Raw genomic sequence first — 22,054 nt, forward strand, 5'->3', positions numbered from 1 at the left:
GCCCAGTGTCTTGGGGGTTTTCCCGGCATCCTCGTCGGGGGTGCCCTGGCTGCTGCCCCCCTTACAGATGGGCCGAGCAGGGCTTGCTCCTAGGAACCCCTGACCAAGTTAAGGGGGAGACCGGGCGCGAGGTCAGGACTGGGGAGGGGTCGTGACATGGCCCCGTCACAAAAATATACCTAACGTGTCATTTTCGTCCTTCCTGAAGATGTTTCTGGCACTTGGATCCCCTGACGTGGTGTGTCGGATCGTCTGTCGAGCACAGCTGGGGGGCTGGGTGTTCTGCACGCAGCTTACCTGAAGCCGCTGTGCGTGGGTGCGTCTGTGGGTGTGGGGACGTGGGCCCAGCCTCCCGTTTCATCCTCTTGATGTCACAGCGGAAGTAGGAGGACCCGCGCGGGTGGACGCTGGGGATGCAGGGAGGAAGGGCACTGTTGCCGCCGCTGGGATTTTCAGGAGGGGCAGTGGAGGCGAGGGTCCTGGACGGGACACCCCTGGTGAGGGGCATCGTCCTTCCAGCAGGGAGCCAGCGTCTGGTGTTTAAAAGGGCCATGTGTGTGCCTCAGAGCTCCTGGGATAGTCTGGGGCGTTCGTTTTCACATGTAAACTAGATGCATCATGTGCAGTGGGGGACTGGTGGTGAGGCCCGGGACCCCGGAGAGGTGGGTTGTACATGCTGCCTGATCCTGAGACCCCTAAGCTGTCTTTCTCTCCTTTTTTGGCCGCGCTGCATGGCATGCGGGATCTTAGTTCCCCGACCAGGGATCCAACCCGTGCCCCCTGCTTTGGAAACGCGGAGTCTTAACCACGGGACCGCCAGGGAAGTGCCACCTGCGAGCTGTCTTGGTTGACCAGCGGGTGCCAGGTTGAGGGGACTGGCCCAGGTGCCCCCCCCGCAAGGCAGGTTGGGGTCCCCACTGACGCCTGGATCCCAGGCCTGGCTCCTCCTCTGAGGGGGGTGTGGATGCAAAGATAGGGCACAGCTGGAGGAGGGGGCTGGGGGAGGAATCAGGGTGGGGGGCTCGAGGTCACTTCAGGTGAAGGGAGAGTGGCCGAGAGACTCAGATATTAAGGTGGAGGGCACGGTGCAGCGGGCCCAGGCTCGGGGCCCTGTAGGAGCGAGCGTCCCCTGAGATAGGAGTTAGGGGATGAGCTCTGTGTCGGGGAGCGTCCCCCAGGCCCAGGCTCCTGGGTGGGGGTGGGCTTTGGGGGGCTGCCTGGGGCCTGCAGGGGAGGGGCTGTGAGGACCCCGCCTCCAGCAACTTGAGGGGAGACGATGGTAGAAATGACAGGGCGAGGACATGGGCTCCAAAGGAGGAGAAACCCAAGGCGTGGCTGCCACTGTGGGCGAGGTCCCGGCACGCGTGGGGACAGGGAAGGAGGGACCGTAAGTGTGTCGAGAGCAAGTGCGTCGTCTGATTTGCCTGAGATGCTGGTGCTTGAATGGGGCCCTCCCCTTCAGACCTGAGGCCCCTCCTCCCTGGAGGGAGCAGGACAAGCAGTGTCTTCTCAGGCCAGCGTTCCCGCCAGGCCCAACACCAGCATTTGCCCTACTGTGCCCCGAACCCCTATCACCCTGTTCCCGGAAAGGAGCCCCTGTCCTGAGTCACAGGTTCTGGGTTCAGCTTTTGCTGCCCCAAAAGGAAACCACTTCAAAGTCCCCACCACCACCCCCGCCGGCAGGCACTCCCTGCCCCTGGTGAGGCCTGGGAGAGGGCAGGAGGGCAGCCTTTGTGCCAAACCGGCTGGACGGCAAACAGTGCCCAGTGGATGTGGCCGCAGCCTGCCTACTGTGGCGTCACGGGCTGTGCCAGCCAGGCCTGGCAGGGCGTTGGCGGTAGGAGACAGAGATGCCCCCCAACTTAGACCACGGTGCGTGTGGAGTGGGGTGACCAAGACGCTGGCGAGGGGTGCTGGTCCCTCCTGGCACCGCTGCGTCTCCAACGGCTGGTGGCCCTGCCTCACCGCGTTGTCCCCAAGGCTGCAGGTGTATAACGGGTCAGAAACCGGCCTCTTTCCATGTGGACCCTCCGAGCCAGGACCATAGTCCTCTGGACCCTCTCCCCAACGTTGGAGGGGCTCAGGCCCAGTCGGTCTGGGCCTGCCACTTGCTGCCCGAGTGACCTCGGCCGGGCCTGCTGGTCAACTCCCTTGTGCCTTGGTGTCCTCATTGGTGCAGGACCAGCAGAGGTGTCCCTCGCGGGCTGTGACGAGGACTGGAGGGGCGGCACTGCGGAAGGTGTCGGTGCGGAGCCGCTGCGGGCAGTGGTGGGGCACCGTCCGGGTCAGCGAGGTCTACACCATGGACGTTTCCCCCGCGTCCACCCTCCACTGCCCTATGCCAAGGGTCCAAGAGGCGGCAGCATCAGAGGACCTTCCCCTGCCCCCGTGGCCTGTCTCCACCAACCCACATTCCCATCTGTCCGGGGTGGAGTAGCGTCCCCCCAAGTCCATGGCCCCCTGGAACCTCAGCATAGGTGTTATATGGAGGTTGGGTCTGAAGAGATGTGATCAAGCTAAGCATTGACACCTCCTGGATTCGGGTGGATCCTGATCCAACAACTGGTGACCTTTTTAGAAGGGAATCTGGACACAGACTCACGTGGGAGAGGCCACGTGACGATGAGGCAGAGACGGGAGCGAGGCATCTGCCAGCTGGGGATACCAAGGACCGCCAGCAGCCACCGGACGCTGGGACAGAGCCACGGGACGGATTCTCCCTCCGAACCCCCACGTGGAGCCAGCCCTGTTGACACTTGATCTTGGACTTGTGGCCCCCAGGCTGTGAGAGGATCAGTTATGTGAGCCTCAGGCTGTGGTGCAGCCCCAGGACTGACACAGCCTCCCGCCACCGACTGGCTAGGCCTTGCTGCTTTTTCGCATTTTGTGCTGGGAAGATGGCTGCCCTCCGCTGTGGGACAATGTCCATTCCTCCGTGGACCCTGCCCTCCCCGCTGCCTCCTGGGGTCCTCCTGTCTTGCCTCGTGCAAACTCGGCTCTGTCCCCTGCCCCCTCGTGGGCCACTGGCTCCTTGGGCACTGAGTCCCCCAGGGCTGAGCGGGCCACAGGGATGAGATTGTAGACGACGGCTGTCCTCTGACCAGAGCTGGACGCACGGACGGGCCCCACCCTCCGTGAAGACCTGCGAAGCCCCCCTCACCTGCACCGTCGGGGGTTTTGCGGGAAGCACCTGCCAGTGGGCACCCCACAGCCCCGCTCTGCGATCTGTTCTGTCTCTTTCCCGCTGTGACTTAGGGGCAATGAGGTGACTCACCTTTCCTAGGGAAAGCCGTGGAAACTGTGCTGGCCCGGTTTGGAGGCGTTGGTTCCGGCGCTGTTGTGTCCAGCCTCGGACGAAGTGCCTACAGCACAGGTTCGGGGGAGCCCTGGGTGAGCTCCGTGTTTTCCAAAATGAAAACAGACTTCTAAGTGGTAAACCTAACGGATGCTCGGGCAGGAGAATAAAACGATACAAGAAAGTTCAGGGGAAAAAGCGAAAATCACCTACATGTCAGCAACATTCCTGACCAGTACTTCTCCAAACAGTCAGGGTCATCAGAAACGAGGAAGGTCTGAGAAAGTCCATCACAGCCGGAGGAGCAAGGAGACAGGACGACTCATGTCATGTGGGGTCCTGGGACAGAGAAAGGACAGTAGGTAAAAGCGAGGAAATATGAGGGGGCGTACGGACTTCAGTTAATAATGTGTCTGTATTGCTTCATTCATTCTAACAAATACCCCACACTGATGTCACAATAGTATTAATTGCAGGGGAACCTGGGTGCCGGGTATACGGGACCTCTCTGCACTGTCTTTGCAATTTTTCTGTTAATCTAGAACTGCTCCAAAATAAAAAGTCTATTTAAAAGCAAAGTCAGCGACCCAGGTAGAATCACTGTCATCACTGAAGTTTTTGCTGTCCCTGCCGATGGCTCTCTGGATTTGTGTGCAAACATATTTTTTTGTTTCGTGTGAAAAGTGACTTACTTTTCCCTTTTAACATCATGTTGTCTGGATCTGCCCTAACACCAGTGGAGGCGAGTGTCACCTAGTGGGTTTCGCTGAGCCGAGCTACAGGGTGAGAACAGCCGTCCTTTATTTCAGTGGCTCCCTGTTGATGGGCAGTCGCATTTGTGCTCGTGGCGACTCAGAAATCCAACCCAGATGAGTTAAGCACAGAGCGTATTCATTGTCTCCAGGACCTGGTCGTCCAGGACGATCCATGGTCTTGAAAGAAATTAATAGTAAAATTAACAGTAAGGTGCGTATTTTATTTTCCAGCACGTTTGACGTGAGTTAATATTTAATGCTATTTTCTGGTCATTACGTGGCTCCTTGTTTCTGGGCATTTCTCCGTGCCGTGCCTTCCTGGGCTCCCTGCCCATCCCCGGGGAGGGAGAGGGCAGAATAGCCTGGAGCATGCCCAGACGGCCTGAACTTTGAGCTTAAAATCAGCATGGCCCTCGAATCTTGGACCAGAACAAATTTGTGTGCGGTTTAAGATTAAAAGGATGTTTCTTAACAACTGCCACCAGGAAACAAACAATATCCTATATCCTATATTATTGTAATGGGCCTTTGCAAAAAAAAAAGAGAAAAGAAACACCCACAGAAAAGTAGCTTAGATGGAAAAATGGAGGCTCTGATGCTGTTTGTGCCAGTGTCAGTCTTGGGGTTAAAGAGATGCCACTGGAAGAGGGACTCTCCTCTCCCTCCCTCCCTTCCCTGAATGTTTATCCAGGAGCTTCTGAGTGCCAGGGACTGTTCTAGAAGTGACGGGCACAGCAGGAACAAGACCTACAAGTTCTTGGTCCTCAAGGGTTCACTGCGGGGAGAGACAGATATGAACAAATAAAAGCAGCTTGCGGCCGCTCCTGTGAGGATGTGGCAGAGCATGGGGTATGCGGAGGGCCCCTCTGATGAGGGACATGCAGCTGAGACCCGGGTGGCCCCGGGAGCAGCCACTGGCGACAAGGAGGGCGGTGTTCCAGGAGGAAGATGAAGTGTGCGAAGGCCCTGAGGCAGGGAGGTGTCTCTAAGACAAGGGAGGGTGACGGGGACGGACCACATAGGACCATAAGATGGGGTAGGCAATATGGGTTTTATCCTGGGTGCCTTTGGGGGCCCCAAGGGAGTAGTGTGATGTTTTAGGATGAGTGCTGTGGCCACAGTGTTTTAGGACGTTTTAGGACATCCCAATGTTTTAGGACAACTGCTGTGGCCACAGTGTGAATAAATGTGCCCTGTTGCCTGGGTTCAGCTGGTGTGTGGGAGAGGGAAGGAGGGTGGTGCCATCTCTGAGGCTTCGTGCCATATGGGCTGTGCCATCTTTTGCCTTAATTTCTCTTCCTCATTACTTGTTCCAGCCACTGGCCCTTTGTTTTGTTTGGTTTTGAATTTTATTTTATTTATTTATTTATTTATACAGCAGGTTCTTATTAGTTATTATTATATACATATTAGTGTATATATGTCAATCCCAATCTCCCAGTTCATCCCCCCCCCCAGCCCTCCCCCCCACTTTCCCCGCTTGGTGTCCATACGTTTGTTCTCTACGTCTGTGTCTCTATTTCTGCCCTGCAAAACGGTTCATCTGTACCATTTTTCTAGATTCCACCTGTATGCATTAATATACGATATTTGTTTTTCTCTTTCTGACCTACTTCACTCTGTATGACAGTCTCTAGGTCCATCCACGTCTCTCCAATTCCCAATTTCATTCCCTTCTATGGCTGAGTAACGGCCCTTTGTATGGTAGATATGGTCTCAGCATCCACCTTCTGCTCTGCGGAAGCTGCACACAGAGTTGAGCCCTTACCTCACCGGCCTTTGGGTTTTACACCAGTCTTTGAGGTGCCCTCCCCACAACAAGGTCATACAAATATTATTTCCTCTTTCAGATTTGGTCCTTCCAGGGAATTCCCTGGTGGTCCAGTGGTTAGGACTCCGTACTTTCACTGCCAGGGGCTTGGGTTCAATCCCTGGTCGGGGAACTAAGATCCTGCGAGCCGTGCAACCAAAAAAAAAAAAAAAAAGGCTTTGCCAGGTTATTGTGAGGACCAGATGGGACAGTAATAGAGTGCTCGGTGCCTGCCCTACTAGGCGATGGTCGTTATTACTGAGGGGAAGCCAGGGCCCCCCTCCACCAAGCATGTGTTCGTGGGTGTGAAACGTGACTTCTCAGGGTCTCAGTTTTTGTCACCTGTCAAATGGGGTGATGCTGGTTCTCTCAGAATCCCTCGGAATCTCAGGTTTGCCCCGAATGTGTTGTGACTTGTGGAGCAGTTATGCTTCTCCGTTGTCTGGACAAGTTTTGTGGCACGCGATGTCCCCTGCCAAAAGTGGCTTATGGCTCCTGAGTCTGGGGCAAACAGGCCCAGGCGCAGAAACTTCTGTTCTCTGCTCCCCGTTGTTCTAAGGGCTCCCTGCAAGGTTGTGCCCTGGTGGGGACTGTGCTGGGTCCAGAGTGACAAGATGGCCTCCAAGTTTTGTCACCTGAATGCATCCTCTCAGTGGTCCTAAGACTTCCCTGCAGCTTCCCGGAAGTAAGCCGGAAATAAGCCTGCCTTTCGAGTGGGCACCACCAGGCTTCAGCTTCGAGAGGGGTGGGACCCGCCGGGGGCTCACAGGCTTGCCCAGATGCCTCATGGAAACTGGGGTGGGTGTACGCATGGGGGGATCCATCAGGGCCGCAGGGACACGGATCTGAGCTGAGCCAGAAGGATGTGAACTTTGCCAGGTTTTTCTCGAGTCCCAGAGCACATTTGGAGGGCGGGCACCGGGAGGCAGGTGAAGGCCCTCTGGGCAGCATGGCTGCATCTATCAGGGCTGCCCTGGAGGTGATGCTGCTGCCTTGTGGCCATCGTGAGCAGAGCCCCTGTGGCGGCCCCTGGACAGCTCCTCTGGTTCTGGGCTCGGAACCTATGGTGTGCTCAGCCTGATAACCCAGATACTCCACCCTTTCCAGTTCCCAAGTCCTGAGTGGCTCGTTTCATGAGCGGTTCACCTGTGTTGGCTGGGATGCAACATCCTCTTGTGCGTCTTTCTGAAACAGCACGTGCTGTCCTGTCCTGTGTGCTGGGCGCCTGGAGATAAGTAGGTCACAGCTAAGAGCAGAGAAGCCGCCAGCATTGCACAAGACAAGGCCGTACCTGGGCTGGACCGTGCTGGACACTGTGGGGTCTGAACTGGGCTGGGGGATGGGCAGGGTCACCTAGTGGCTGGAACAAGTGCAGAGGAGGCAAAACAGGGGCTCTGTGTCCCCACGTGTCTGGAGCAAAGCGTGTGAGGCTAGGGGGCTGGATCGTGGTGGTTGTTGAGACGCCCTGATGAGCAGTTGGGGGGTTCCACTGGGGGCTTCTGAGCTTGACGGGCATGATGGGAGCCGAGTGTGGAAGGAGGGGAAGGGGGTCTGGGACGTGGGGTGAAGGTGGTGGTCACGGGTGGGGTGGGGCAGGGCATGGGGCTCGGGGGTGCTGTTCCCGGTCGGGCGGGGGTGGGGACCGGGCAGGCAGGCCCCCGAGTGACGCCCCCTTGTGTCTCGCAGACGGCATCCACAGCGTGGCGGCGCTCTGTACCCTGCGGGTCACCGTCATCACGGACGACATGCTGACCAACAGCATCACCGTCCGCCTGGAGAACATGTCGCAGGAGAAGTTCCTGTCCCCACTGCTGTCCCGCTTCGTGGAAGGGGTGGCCACGGTGCTGTCCACCACCAAGGACGCCGTCTTCGTCTTCAACATCCAGAACGACACGGACGTCAGCTCCAACATCCTGAATGTGACCTTCTCGGCCCTGCTCCCCGGAGGCGTCCGGGACAAGTTTTTCCCCTCGGAGGACCTACAGGAGCAGATCTACCTGAACCGGACGCTGCTGACGGCCGTGTCCACCCAGCGCGTCTTGCCCTTCGACGACAACATCTGTCTGCGGGAGCCGTGCGAGAACTACATGAAGTGCGTGTCGGTGCTCAAGTTCGACAGCTCGGCCCCCTTCATCAGCTCCCCGACCGTGCTCTTCCGGCCCATCCATCCCGTCAACGGGCTGCGCTGCCGCTGCCCGCCCGGCTTCACTGGCGACTATTGCGAGACCGAGATTGACCTGTGCTACTCCAGCCCCTGCGGTGCCCACGGCCAGTGTCGCAGCCGGGAGGGTGGCTACACCTGCGAGTGTCAGGAGGACTTCACAGGTACGTGTCACCCTTCACGGGTCCCGGGGTGGCACAGGCGGTGGGGCGGCCCCGGGTCACCTCTGCTTCACACGAGGCCCCCGGTCCACAGGTCGGAGGGTGTCAGGTGGTTTCCTCTGTTCACTTCCCTCTTCGGGGACAGGGTCAAAGGATGGACCATGGGCCTGGGCGTGGGCTCTGCTTGCTGAGTACAGCCCTGAGGTCTCTACTGATCCCGTGCCACTTAAGCCACCCTCTTTATAAGGACAGTAGGAGGAGGATGATAGTGCCAGAGCCACCTAAAAAATCTGCATGTAGGTAACGACATGTGCTTTTTATAAGTGGCTTCAAATTTAAAGCAAGTTCATTACGGACTTCGAGTTTAATTGGTTACTGGAAAACAGTGTAATAACTGGGATAGCAATTGTGAGCCACTGATCATTTGGGTCTGGAAAGACGGTGGGTTTTTTCATGCCTCATTGTCACTGTGGAAATTTCTCATCTTCTCTGCCTTGAAGATACACTTACCTCGAGATGTCCTGATTTGTCACAAAGATGAATTGCTCTAAAGGCAGCCAACGGTTGTTCTTAAAAATAAAAAACCCACTGAGAGCAGTACAGAAACATATGCTCTTGCTTTGGTCTTCGATGGCCTGTTACATAGAAGGATGGCTCACTTGACAAACAAGTGTACTGTGGCAGATGGTGACCGTCTGTCTTTTTGGAAGAAAGTTCCCTGAGGTTGGGTGGGACCTGATCCGTCCCGGAGGTGGTTTTGAGTCTTCCGCAGCCTGTGTCCTCTGCTGACGTGTTTAGTGTAAACACTGGAGAAATGGTTTCTGTGCGTGCAGGACGCAGCACAACTGATGGAGCTTAGGACGGGGCTTACAGTCTTAACAGATATTCATCGGGCAGGAAGGGAGTAAGCCTGGGCTGGGAGCACAGAGAGAGGAAGGTGGCCACGTGGTGCTTTGCATCTGAAGAGGAGGAGCCCCAGCCAGAAGAGGGGGCGTTGGGCAGCCTGGGGAAATGGGTGTGCGCCCCGGCTTGCCGCATCTGAGCACCAGCCTGGTTATAATCCGCTGGCACCGCTGTGGCGAGGAAGGCTTGATCGCCTGCCTGTGCTCCCCTCCCCTCGCCCGTCTGTGTCTGTCTGCCTGTCCATCCGTCCTGTCCGGCTCTGGAGATCTCTTCACCGCAGTCTCTCAAGTGTTCACCCTAAATTCCTGGCTACGCTGGAGCTTGGTGGTGAGCGGGGAAGGAAGGCCAAGGAGACTCCAGCCCCCAAGCCCACGCCTGAGTTATCAGGGGGCTCTGGTGGTGCCGAGGAGCCGTGCCACGTGGTGGTGGTGGGTCCTCCCCCTCCTCCCCTTCCCTCTCCACGGCGTTGAGGTGGCATCTCGGCCTCTTCTGAAGTGCCTGACCAGGTGTGCCAGCCGCAGCATGGTCGGCCTCCCTCACAGTGGAGCAGCGTCCCCCCCGGGGCTGGTGTCCCTGGCCCCCTCCCTGCCACGTGGCCTGGATGGGGAGTGCTTCTGCAGGTGACTCCTGCTCCAAGTGGGGAAGCCGTAGCCCCGGGCCCCGGGAAAGAGCCTGGTGCCCTCCAGGGAGTCAGCCAGCGAGCAGTCATTCACTCGCCCCAGGAGCATTAGTTGAGTGCCTGCTGTATGCCCGGCCAGTGCACGCAGCAGACCTACCCCTGCCCAAGCAGGTGGGCCACCCAAGGTGACCGGCCCTCTCCCTGGTGGAGACATGTAGTGGTGGGGACCTGGTGGGGGACACCCCTAAACACCCCCAGAATCTGGTGATTTCATCTTGAAGATGGGTCTGAAGGGTGGGGTCTACCTCGGTCGAGGACACCAGCTCGTCTCGTGGCTGCAGCAGCAGTCCTGGCTTCCAGAAGTCCCGGATGTGAGCTTGGGGCCATGTCTGGGCAGGATAAGTAGAGGCCGCTAGGGACCCGTGGACCCTGGATCCCCTCCAAAGAGGCCTCAACCCATTGGGTGGAAAGGACTTCCAGAGTTCTCAAATTTTGTTTTCATCGCCAGAGTCATTTCTAGAGAAATTATGCCTGGGAATGACCCACTGTGTCATCACCACTGAAATGTCTTGATTGGCAGGGGACTAATTTGAATGTCTTTGGTACTAAGTTATCATATGTATTTCCCTCCGAGATAAGACTGATTCAGACTGATTATTTTTACTCGGTCCCCCTTCCTCTCTTTCTTCCTTTCTTCCTTTGAAGCCCTGCTGCTCTCTTGGTTCAGGTAATTGAGCCCATTTATTCGCGGTGAAAGCCGTGCTGTCGTCGCCAGGGTTTTATTACTTGCTCCCTGGTAAGCCGAGCTCGGGCCTGGCGGGCGGGAAGCTGGAAGGGGCCCAAGGCCTCCGGAGGACCCTGGCTTCCTGTGTTGCCAGACGGGAGACGAGCTGGGTGAAGGAAGGTATCAGTTAATTTCAGGAAAAGCTCATGAATTTGATGCTGGAAAAATACCCCGACAGCTCCCCTGTGTTTCTTCAGTCCACTTTGGCCTCAGGGAAGCTCTGAGGCCCCAGGGAAGAGGACTTCCCGTCCTTGTAGGGAGAAGGCATCTCCCCTTCTCACGGCTCTGCATGGGGGCCTGGCGGGGGTCTGCAGGGGACCCCACCCTGAAGGGAACGGGGACAGAAGGACTGGAGGCATCGAGGCGCAGCTCAGCGACTGTCATGTGTGACAAGCATGTGTGCCGGGTTCCTTGGTTCCGGCCCCTCTGTCTTCCGGCCTGTGAACAGGGTAGCTTTGGTTTTGGCTTTGCTTTTGGTTAAGCTCCCCAGGGACGTAGCCCGTTCCTCCCATCTCCCCACCCCCGCACCTGCCGTCCCCCTGTCCTTGCCCAGCCCAGCGCTGTCCCTGCTGTTGGAAGGTTCTGGAAGTTTCCCCAACTTCCTTGGACAGTGACCGTCAATCTTCTTGGAAACTTCCTCGGTGCCTTGTTCATGCGTTGGTTGCTCCGCTCTCATTTTGGGTGTGATCCACCTATTTCCAGGACTCTCAGGACAGCAGCGACCTGCAAATAGTACTTACTGGGCACTTAACGTGCTGTACTGTTCCAGATGATTCTACACTGTTACCCCAATCCTCCTGGCAGCTGTACGTCCCCATTTTATAAATGGAGAGACTGTGGTACGGGACCTTAAAGTTTCTAGCCCAGAGGTTCTCAGCGGGGGTGATTCTGCCCCCGGGGGACACATGACAGTATCCAAAGATGTTTTTGGTTGTCTCAGCTGGGGGTGGGGTGCTCGTGGCTGGAGGCCAGGGGTGCTGCCTTGCATCCCCCAAGGGTACAGGCCGCCCCCCCACGGAGAATGGCCCTCGTGTCTGTGGTGGAGGGAGGAGCCCTGCTGTAGACCTGGGCGGGGGTGAGTCAGGATTCAAACGTGGTGCTCTGGCTTCTGAGCTCAGGCTTGTCCGCCCCCCGTGGATTCCTCGAGGGCAGAATGGCCTGGTTTGCCTGTTTACTGGGTCCTTTCTCTTGCTTCCTTGACTCCATAGCATCTATTAAAAAGCGCCTTCTGGGGCTTCCCTGGTGGCGCAGTGGTTGAGAGTCCGCCTGCCGATGCAGGGGACGTGGGTTCGTGCCCCGGTCCAGGAAGATCCCACATGCCGCAGGAAAAAAAAAAAAAAAAAAGTGCCTTCTGCGTGCAGGGTACCGAATGAAGTGTGACAGGTGAGAAGGAGAACCGTCGCTGAGCAGTGGCCCCAGGGAGAGGGCTTCACTCGCTGTCACCCTGTTACCCGAGAGGGTGGAAGGAGACTCTTCCCGCCCAGGAGGACCCTGGACTAAACCCATCCGGGGCAAAGCCTCAGGATGTGATTCTGCGTCCGGGTCCTGTGGCCTCTTGATGCGTCGTCTCCCTAATTAAACAGCACGTGTCCACCCAGGCTCTGCTCCAGGCCCTTTCCCCGTGCCTGTCACAGCCCCATGAGGGTAGGGACAGTTGTCACCCATTTCAGGCAGAGCCGGGTGGGGGGCCCCGGGGATTTCCTTCCAGAGCCTCAGGGGCCGGCCCCGCCCCACCCCACTGCCCCTTGCTCGCCTTCCAGAAACATGCCCGGCTCCTCTCCCCGGGGCCCTGCCCCTCGAGTGCACTTTCCCTTGTCTTCCCGAATGTCACCTCCATGTCCCCATTCCTCTGCCCGCCCCTCGCCCACGGCAGAGGTCGGCGGCTGGAGTCCAGATCTGCTTGGTGCCGTCTGCTCCCTCCCCGCTGCGTCCAGCATCTTTGTCCATCAGCACAGTGCTGGGCATACAGTAGGCGTGTGATAAATACCCATGAGGGACGACGGGGTCAGGGGTTAACTGGGCCATTCCTCCTCGCAGGCCTCAGAAGACGTCCTGGAGTTCTGGGATTCTGTGCTGTGCTCAGAGCAGAGCCTCTGCCGCTCCCATGGCTGAGCTGGAGGGGACGGGGCTCCCCCTTCCGTCCGCTGTGTCCCTTCCTGTCCTGCTGGTGGTGTGCCCACCAAGCTCCACTCGGGTCACTGCCCAGCCATGTGCCCACGCGGCCCCGGCCCACGGCTGCCTTGGAATCCCTTCCCCACACACATCCTCCCAGGTTGAGAGCAGCGGGCAGTGATTTATGTCACAGCCATGCCGGCCCAGGGGTGCATTCCTGAGAAGGCGGCAGCTTTGATGTCACGGGGGAAGGAGGGCTTTCAAGGACCTCTCGGTCATCTGCGTGTCGGGGGTGGGGGGGACAGAGGGGAGGGTCCCGTTTATTCCTGAGCCTCTGTGTTTAGACCCCAGGGTTCAGAGGGTGTTTCGGTAAATACCAGCCAACAGTCCTGCCCCTGTGCATGAAACACACGGCTGTCCCTGGGCTTCGGACATCTAGGCTGCTGGACCCTGTGTCATCAAGAGTGTGCCCCAGCTGGATTTAGCCTGTTTTGGTGATCAGAGGGTCAGGGGCCACTTAGGAGAGTCTCAGTGATGCTGGGTTTGAGCTTTGTGCTAACAGCCCCAGGATGGGATGTCCCAGTTGTCCTGTGAGGGGGGCTTCTGGGACCCTGACTGTCCCCCGGGGTGACCTCAGCAGGGCTGGGGTCCCTGACTGTCCCCAGGGCCAGGATATTTTGTGTAGGTTCAAGGCCAAGAGAAACTTTTAATGTAAAAGTCGAATCATCTTTTCTGTTCATGGGGAAAAATTTAAATCAATTCTGGCACTTCTCTGATTCTTACTCCAGCTCTGAGTTTTATCTTGAATTCTCTCATTAGAGTAATAGTATCTCCATCCTCCTGGCGTACACTGACCCTGCACCCCCATATTAGGTTAAAAATGCTTCGTGCATCTGAGCCGTGCTGTCCTCCTGTGGGGTGATATTCACATAACACGAGAAATAAGTTTGCTGCACTTACTGCAATTTACTGGATTAAAGCTCCACTTGGAAGAGTTCGTCGTCAAGTTGAATTTAGTCCTTAAACCGGAGAGTTAATTATCATTCAAAATGAAAATCGTTACCTGGCCTATAATTAAAATCTCAAATAAAGCAGAAACAGAATCCTTTCTTAGGAAAATGTACTTTTCAGATACTCAGGATTACTCCAAGTTTCTCTCTCTTTAGCACCTCTCCGGTCTTTGACGTTGGGCTCTTCCTACCGGTTCCAGGTTGGGATATCCAGCATTTCTCTAGTACATTATTGTAAAGCTAGGGCATTATTGCACTTCAGGAAGACTTTGTTTTCCATTAAAATCATATACAGAGAGATTGCGGTGGGGATAAATTTAGCCAGGGATCTCCTTTCCTCTTCCATGGAATTCTTTCCCCCAAAGCTGGGGTTTTGACAAACAGAATAATCATCCTCCTCGTCTGGCCAGGGTGTCCGTGCACAGCCAAACGCCCACTGGGGACAGGGACGGGGCTAACAGGGCTTCTGTTAGCTTCCTGGGGCTACTGTCACAAAGGACCACACACAGGGTGGCTTAAAATAACAGAAATTGGACTTCCCTGGTGACACGGTGGTTAAGAATCCGCCTGCGGATGCAGGGGACACGGGTTCAAGCCCTGGCCCGGGAAGATCCCACATGCCGCGGAGCAACTAAGCCCCTGCGCCACAACTACTGAGCCTGCGCTCTAGAGCCCACAAGCCACAACTACTGAGCCTGTGTGCCACAACTATTGAAGCCCGCGCGCCTAGAGCCTGTGCTCCGCAGCAAGAGAAGCCACCGCAATGAGAAGCCCATGCGCTGCAATGAAGAGTAGCCCCCGCTCTCCACAACTAGAGAAAGCCCGCGCGCAGCAGCGAAGACCCAATGCAGCCAAAAATAAAATAAATTTATTAAAATAAAAAATAACATAAATTTATTCTCTCACAGCTCTGGAGGCCTGAAGTCCAAAATGAAGGTATCGGCGGGGACTTGCTCCCTGCAGAGGCCCTAGGGGAGAGTCCTTCCTGCCTCTTCTTAGCTTCTGGTGGTCCTGGGTGGTCCTTGGCTTGTAGCTGCATCTCTTCAGTCTCTGCTTCTGTCCTCATATGGCACCCCCCGCCCCTGGTGTGTTCTGTCTCTGTGTCCAAATTTCCCTCATTTTAAAAGGACACCAGTCATTGGACTAGGGCCCCCGCTAGTCCAATATAATCTCATTTTAACTTGATCACATCTGCAAGAACCCATTTCCAAGTGAGATTAATTCACAAGCACCAGGGGTTAGGGCTTGAACGTGATGTGGCTGCTGGGAACACAGTTCCACTGGCCTCAGGGCTTCTGGGGATTGGTGGTGATGGCCACTTCTTGTCGACCTGCTTGTCGAGCGTCTGCTGGGACAGAGGACGCTCTGACAGGCTTCTGTGTTTCGTTTTCTTTTTAGAGATCTAAAAGCAAGCGTTCCTCATGTCCACCCAGCCAGCTTCTAGGTGGGTCAGATGAGCTGGGCACAGGGCGTGGGTCGGTGAGGAACACAGGTATACGCTGAAATGTCTGTGACCACGGTGAGCAGAGTGGCCTGAGGACGTGCCACGTGCGGTTAGCACCTTCCTGGGTCGTCGTACCCACTGTCCGAGGGGAGACGAGGCTCCTTGGCCAGTTCCTGCCGGGGGTCTCCCCCACGCAGGCCGTGAGTATCCGGTGTGTGCGCGTGTGGAGAGTGGCTGCTTCTGCAGAAGGAGCCGGAAGGCAGGCTCCACGGGAGCAAGGACTGGGCTTGCCTTCTCCCCGCTCAGCTCGTGTCCTGCAGCTGCTGTGACAAAGTCCCACAGACGAGTGGCGTAAGCAGCACAGATTTATTCCCGCAGAGTTCCTTCTGGAGGCGCCGGGGGAGAATCTCTCCTTTTTCAGCTTCTAGAGGCTGCCTGCATCCCTTGGCTGGTGGCCCTTCCTCACCTCACGCCAGCCTCTGCCTCTGTCATCACAGCTTCACTGCTGACCCTCGTCCCCCACGAGGACCCTGGCCATTACCCCGGGCCCCCAGGAGTCCAGGGTAACTTCCCTGTCTCAAGTCTCAAGATCCCTACCTGACCCATGCCTGCCAAGTCCCTTCTGTGGTGTGAGGTCACATGGCCTCAGGCTCCAGGGAGCAGGAGGTGGATGTCTTCGGGGCTCCGTATTCTCCCACCAGCGCCCAGCACTCCCTTGACGCTCAGTCTGTATCTGTGGAGGGATGAGTAAGTGAGGCCTTTGCCATCGGCACTGGGGTCCATCCCCGCTCTTTCTCTGGAGGCACCATGTGGACCAAGGGCCTCCGGGAGTTACTGGGAGTCCAGTTTGAGCCCTTGACCTGTGAGTGGCCACCCCCGACTTCCCCAGGCAGAGTGGTCTCCAGTCACGCTGTTGCCCACCACCCCCTCCTGAGCCCTTTCCCTGATGTGGACAGACAGGTGTGTCTTGTCGTGCTCCCAGTGCCTGCAGGGCTGGGGTAACGGGGTGAGACTTCTCTGCTGGGGTCGCCGGGCGCAGCTGGAGGAGGGAGTGTGTGTTAGCCAGGGCAACGCGGCTGTCCTGAGTCCAAGCGGCGAGTAAAGAGTGCGCGTTCTTCTCTCTGGGTGTTCATCTGTCCCGGGAACCATCCCTCCTCCCGGCACCATGCAGGAAGGGGAATTTGAACCATCGGGGGCTGAGCTGCTGTTTTGCATGGATGATTAAGGTTTTAGTTAGCATTCCGGCTGAGTTTGGACACGTCGCCATTTCAGCGTTGGCACGGTTTCCCTACTAACTGATAAAGTGCTGGGGACGCCCCTTTCTGGCCTCGCTGCCCACAGCTGCGAGTTTACTTTGCACCGACAGGTTCTTCCCATGGTCAGCAGGGACCCTCAGCCCAGCCTCCAGGCTTCCATCTTCCCTGGGGTGCAGGGCGTCTCCCACCCCACCCACGCAAGCCCACCCTCTCCAAGGAGACCTCCCCAGGCCCTCCCATGCCCTGACCTTCAGAGGGCCCCATGTCATTTCAACTAAATCATAGTCCTGTGTCTGAGATGCTATCCTGGAGCTGGTTCTTGGGACGTTGCAGGACAGATGCCCTGGCCCAGGGGTTTCCGGGTGACCTCTCCCAAAGCCGGGGCCTCCCTGGATGAGGCAGTTTCCAGGCTGTGTACCGCCCCCCATCCCATGGTCTCTGGAGAGAGGCCTGCAGAGCCCCACAAAGGCACAAGGAGGGCCCTGGACAGACTCCCCGTCGGGCCCCAGGCCAGCGTGAATCTCCCTCCCACCAGGCCCGCGGGGGATGTTGGCTGGGGCCCAGGCTGCCCCGGGGCGGGACCCTCCACCCTTCTGGGACCCCAGATGTCTCCTGAGCTGCCACTAGCTGTATCCTTCCAAGCCCACATCCTTGGCTGGGAAGGACCCTGCCTTTGCTTTCAGGGGGTTCAGGAGCCAAGATGGGGTTCTGGGTGCTCAGGCCCTGGGGGTCAGCTCAGTGAACTCTCCCCTGGTCATCTTTGCCCCAGGCACCCCACATGCCAGTGTCCGGCCCCCTGGGGGGCCTCCCCCACTGGCTTTGGCAGCCAAGATTTTGGGGTCCACCTGTGTGTGTTCATTCGGTGCCTCCTGGGTCCTTAGCTGCTGCCCACCGGGCACCACAAAGACCTGGGGGACAGAGGGGGCTTTCTCCTCCACGGCTCCAGCTCCGCTGAGGCTTACAGAGTTGCTGAAAGGTGTTAGGGGCGCTGCTTTCTTGGGGGACTGTCCCCAGGAAGAGATTTCTGCTGAGTCTGTCGGGTTTCCGTGGTGTGTTTAGGATTTGTAGTGGTTTCCTGTGGCTGCCGGAATAAAAGCCTATAGGCTGGGTGGCTTAACACAGCAGAAATTTGTTCTCTCACTGTTCCAGAGGCCAGAATTCTGAAGTCAAGGTGTGGGCAGGGCCCCGCTCCCTCTGAAGGCTCTGGGGACACCAGGGGCGGGTCCTTTTGTCTCTTCCAGCCGTGGTGGCCTCAGGCTCCCTGGGCTTGTGCTTCCATCCTCATATGGGCTGTAAACTGCAGCTGTTCCTCTTTCGTAAGGATTCGCGTGATTGCAGAGGGCCCACCCGGGGAACAAGGAGGGTCCCAGTTCAAGATCCTTAATTTAATCATGTCTTTTGCCACATGGGGTGATAGTCACAGGATGTGGACTTTGTTTGTTTTTTGTTTTTGCGGTACGCGGGCCTCTCACTGCTGTGGCCTCTCTCATTGTGGAGCACAGGCTCCGGACATGCAGGCTCAGCGGCCATGGCTCACAGGCCCAGCCGCTCCGCGGCATGTGGGAACTTCCCAGACCGGGGCACGAACCCGTGTTCCCTGCATTGGCAGGCGGACTCTAAACCACTGCGCCACCAGGGAAGCCCTGGACGTATCTTTTAGGAGCCACTGTTTAGCTGACTTCAGGGTTGGTTATTTTCTGTTCCCCCCACCCCCCAATGGACATGAGGAGAGGGGGGTAGGGAGAGCACCCCCTTTCTGACAGGAGGGGGTCCCCAAGTATGGCTGCGGGCTGGGCTGGGCTGGGCCGGGCCGGGCCGTGTACCTGCACCAGGAGTTTGGAAAGCACTGTGATTTTTCAGGTTCGCCGGGTTTCAACCTCTCAGGTGTGTAGGCAACTCTTGACTTACAGCCAGGAGCCGTGGAGAAGCTGGAATCATTTTTTTTTTGGTGCTGGAATGCATTTTTAATTTATATTTAAAAGAAATGGGTGTGTCGGGGTTCTGGGAATTTGCTTCAAAGACAGTAGTGAAGTCACCCCGAAGCCCCAGCCTGGGGCAGGCCTGCCGTGGTCTGGGCTTCCGGCCTCCCCTCCCCATGGTGTGGGCAGGTGTCTGGCCTCTGAGGGGCCCTTCCTGGCAGCCTTGCCCCATAGGGGAGGGGGCTCCACGGCCGGGCCAGAAGGTGAGTCAGTCCAACAACCTTGAAACTCAGAGGCAGAGGGCGAGAGGCTTGAAGGGAGCTGGGGGCGGGGAGCGGGCCAGTGCGGGGCTTGGAGTGGACAGATGGGGCCTCCAGGCTCAAGAAGCCAGTTCAGAGCAGGGGGTCATGTGACAGCCCCACGTGCCAGGTGCTTAGCTCAAGAGCTTCACAGAATTAGCCGATCTCACCTTGACCCCGGCCTCCTAGGGGCTAGGCTAGCCCCGGGGCCAGAAACAGAAATCCTGCCTTCAGGGAGGGTTTCCAGCCGGGGAAACTGAGTCAGTGGTCGGGAGCCTGCTTGAGACACCTCTGTGGTGGTGGGTGGGGGGTTAGGTGGGAGGGTGTGCCTAGGCCGTGGGTGGGTGGATGGACCGATTTTTTCAGTGTTTAACCTTTTCAGACACGCTGTCCTTGTCTCCGTGCTCCTGAAGCTTCCAACACAAGCTGTGCGGGTGCATCACTGCCTCCGGAGAGTCTAGTTTTTCTAGTTCAAAGCCCTGAGCTATCGCTTAGGACCAGAAGGCAATTGTCTCTTTATTTATCAAAAAACTGAAGCCATAAAAACCTCTACACTCCCTTCCCTTCCTGGGGCCCAGCCCTGGCCCCCCTCCAGGGCCGAGGGCTTCGGCCTGGCTGCGCTCCCCTCCGCTGGCCCCCAGGCCCTAGCCTCCCTCGTCCTCATCCCCGAGCAGCCCCGGCATCTTCTGAAGCGCCTCTTGGCAGGAACCAGGTTCACATCATCATCTCCTGCTTCCCGCCCTGCCCCTCCTCCCCCAGACCTGCCGTGACTGTCACACACATGTGCACACACACCCCACGCCACATATACACGCCATACACAGACACATCACATACCACACACATCACACACACACATCACATATACACGCCACACAGACATACATCACATAACACACACACACACGCACACACTCCTGTGCCTTTTACCTTCCCCCTGCCAGGCCCTGCTCCCCACAGGTCTCTCTACAGCGAGGGGTGTTTGGCTGTCCCCCACTTCTTCGCAGACCTGACCAGGTGAGCACCCGTCACCCAGCATCCGGCCCAGCCCCCGACGTCCCTGTGCTTCTGCTGCGGCCCTTTCTGGGGCCGAGCCGTCTCCACCACCATGGATGCTCCTGCACAGCCCAGCTCAGAGGCTCCCCCACTCAGGCACTATGTTTTTCCTCCATTTCCCTTATCTTTAAGGAATATCTTTTTTGGTTAAAAACAAAAAATGGTATTCTTATACCCTGTGCCAGGCGTCAGTTTCCGGCCTGTAAGATGGGGGCGTATGAGAGTTCCCGCACCAGGGGCTCCGAGGCCTCCTCCGCCCCTGTAACCCTGAGCTGTTATCACAGTCCCCCTGCAGATGAGCCCTTGTTTAAGCTCTGTGAAGCTGGCGCTTCTCTAGGGCACTTAACGCTCCCCACCCGAGGGTCTGTGGCTTTGGCACTGCGGGCTGGGGTTCCTGGGTGGCCAGTGTTGTCCTCCCATCCCCAGCCCCATGCCTGGGTGGGACAGGCATCCAGTGACGGGGACGTGTGTGAGGTCGTGGCGGCTAGAGGGACCTCGGCTCCTGGGAGCTCGTGTTTTGCAGCTACGAATGCCTTCTTATGGGGCGGGGGTCCTTTCCCAGTTTTCCGTGCGGGGTTCTGCATTTGCAGCCGTGGCCAGGAGGCCAGGCCTCAGGTCCTCCTCGGCTGGGCGTTGCGGCGCTACATGCATTATTGAGCAAGGCTATTAGCTTGCTCGGGCGAGCCTGATCCTTGGTGGGCAGGTGAGGCTGGCAGTCATAATGGGTTGGGGGTGCACAAGAGGAGGATGGGGGAACTTTACCCAGGTTTTTTTTTTTTTTTTTTTTTTTTTTTTGCGATACGCGGGCCTCTCACCACTGTGGCCTCTCCCGTTGCGGAGCACAGGCTCCGGACGCGCAGGCTCAGCGGCCATGGCTCACGGGCCCAGCCGCTCCGCGGCATGTGGGATCTTCCCGGACCAGGCAACGAACCCGTGTCCCCTGCACCGGCAGGCAGACTTGCAACCACTGCGCCACCAGGGAAGCCCTTTCGCCAGGTTTTGAATGGCTCAGAGCAAGCATCTGACTCTAAGAAGGATACTAGAATGCTTGGAATAAATTTTGGAAGCCCAAATTTACTTTGAGGATTCCTAGAAGAGGGAAAGTGAAGTTCAATCTTGTGAAGCAAGCATATCTGAGAACATTTATTGCATTAAAACAGTGTTTCATGTAAGAGCTGTATATTAAACAAAAAGATACAGGGCTCACTAAATTTGGTCCTAATTATTTGCCTAAAGTAAGATGATTTTACGAATGAAAAACCATCCTATCACATCTCTTCACAACTCTGAGTTCTGATGCCAGGTTGGCTGTGATGTCCCATGGAAATGGGACCGTTCTGCCAATCAGGGCTTTCCCCCGGGGGCTGGCCATGGGGACCCGCCAGCGCAGCCCTGAGGAGAAGGTACAGTTAAAGAAACATGTAAGTGGATTACTGTGCAGTTGAGCTGGAGTGGCTGCCATGGAAAGCACCCTGCTAAGGCGTGCACGGGGGCCTGGGATTGGCCTGAACGAAGGTCCTGGAAGCCAGAGACGAGACCCTTTCCAGGGGACCCAGTTCATCTGAAACCTGCATGCTTGGAGTCCTCACTGCCTTTTATTAAAAAAAAAAAAAAGCGTGTTTATCTGTAGAATTAATTCTTCATTCATTAGATCAACAAATTCCCAACACTGTTTGAATCAAACCTGTGAATTATGCAGGTTTTATAATTCTGTACAGGCATTCATCATTGGCTCGGAAGGGGGGAAATCCTGGCATTTTATGACTTCATCTCACAAGCATTTGTCGAGTACCTGCTACGTGCCGGGCGTTTGTCAGGCACCCTCTGTGTGCTGGATGTTCTTAGACTTGACCCCCAGACAGACCTTGCCCCTGCCCCTACCCCAGAGCCTGGGGAGACAGAGGCTGGGGAACAGTTGCACAGCAGGTGTCACCCTGGAGCTGGGGTGGGCGCTCTCTGGAGAGGGGAGATTCTGGGCCCGTCAGGGTCTGTCCTGGGCGCCCTGGCCCTGGTCAGGTGGGTGGGCGAAGCCTTCTGAAGGTATGCAGGGTGCCTGAGATGAAGCTGCATCCAGGCACAGGGAAGCCACCTGCAGAGGCCAGCAGAGAGGATGCCAGGCACAGAGAAAGGGGGTCACCAGGGGGTGATCATTGACTGGTGAATATGCATGAGTGTGGACCTAGGGGGTCGTCTCCATTAGCCTGTTGAATCCCCCAACCTCTCTTCAAAGAGGGAGACCGTGTGGCCGGCATGAGAGGTGGTGAGTGTGGCATAGACAGGGCTGGCATGTGGCTGAGGGCCAGGCTCCAAGGTGGAAGGGTCTTCATGGAGCAGCGGGATTGTTTTGAAGCCAGTATGTGGCCCGGCCAGCCTTCTGGAAAGCTCTCTCGGGTATTCTGTGGAGAACAGGCAGGTGTGTAAGGTGATGAGCAGCTGGCCTGGGTCCAGGGGCCCGAGAGCTGGTCACTGT

General features: G+C 57.1%; 1 protein-coding gene across 1 annotated transcript in view; it reads left to right on the forward strand.

Annotated features, from left to right (window-relative positions):
* CELSR1 (cadherin EGF LAG seven-pass G-type receptor 1) overlaps positions 1-22,054 on the forward strand; it is a 148,146-nt gene that overhangs the window by 45,718 nt on the left and 80,374 nt on the right. Inside the window, exon 2 of the mRNA XM_081249039.1 lies at positions 7,547-8,185. Coding sequence (XP_081105165.1) covers positions 7,547-8,185 — 639 coding nt within the window. The remainder of the gene's footprint in view (positions 1-7,546; positions 8,186-22,054) is intronic.

Source organism: Mesoplodon bidens (genome assembly GCF_964165515.1).
Source record: "Mesoplodon bidens genome assembly, chromosome: 11".
Lineage (NCBI taxonomy): Eukaryota > Metazoa > Chordata > Mammalia > Artiodactyla > Ziphiidae > Mesoplodon > Mesoplodon bidens.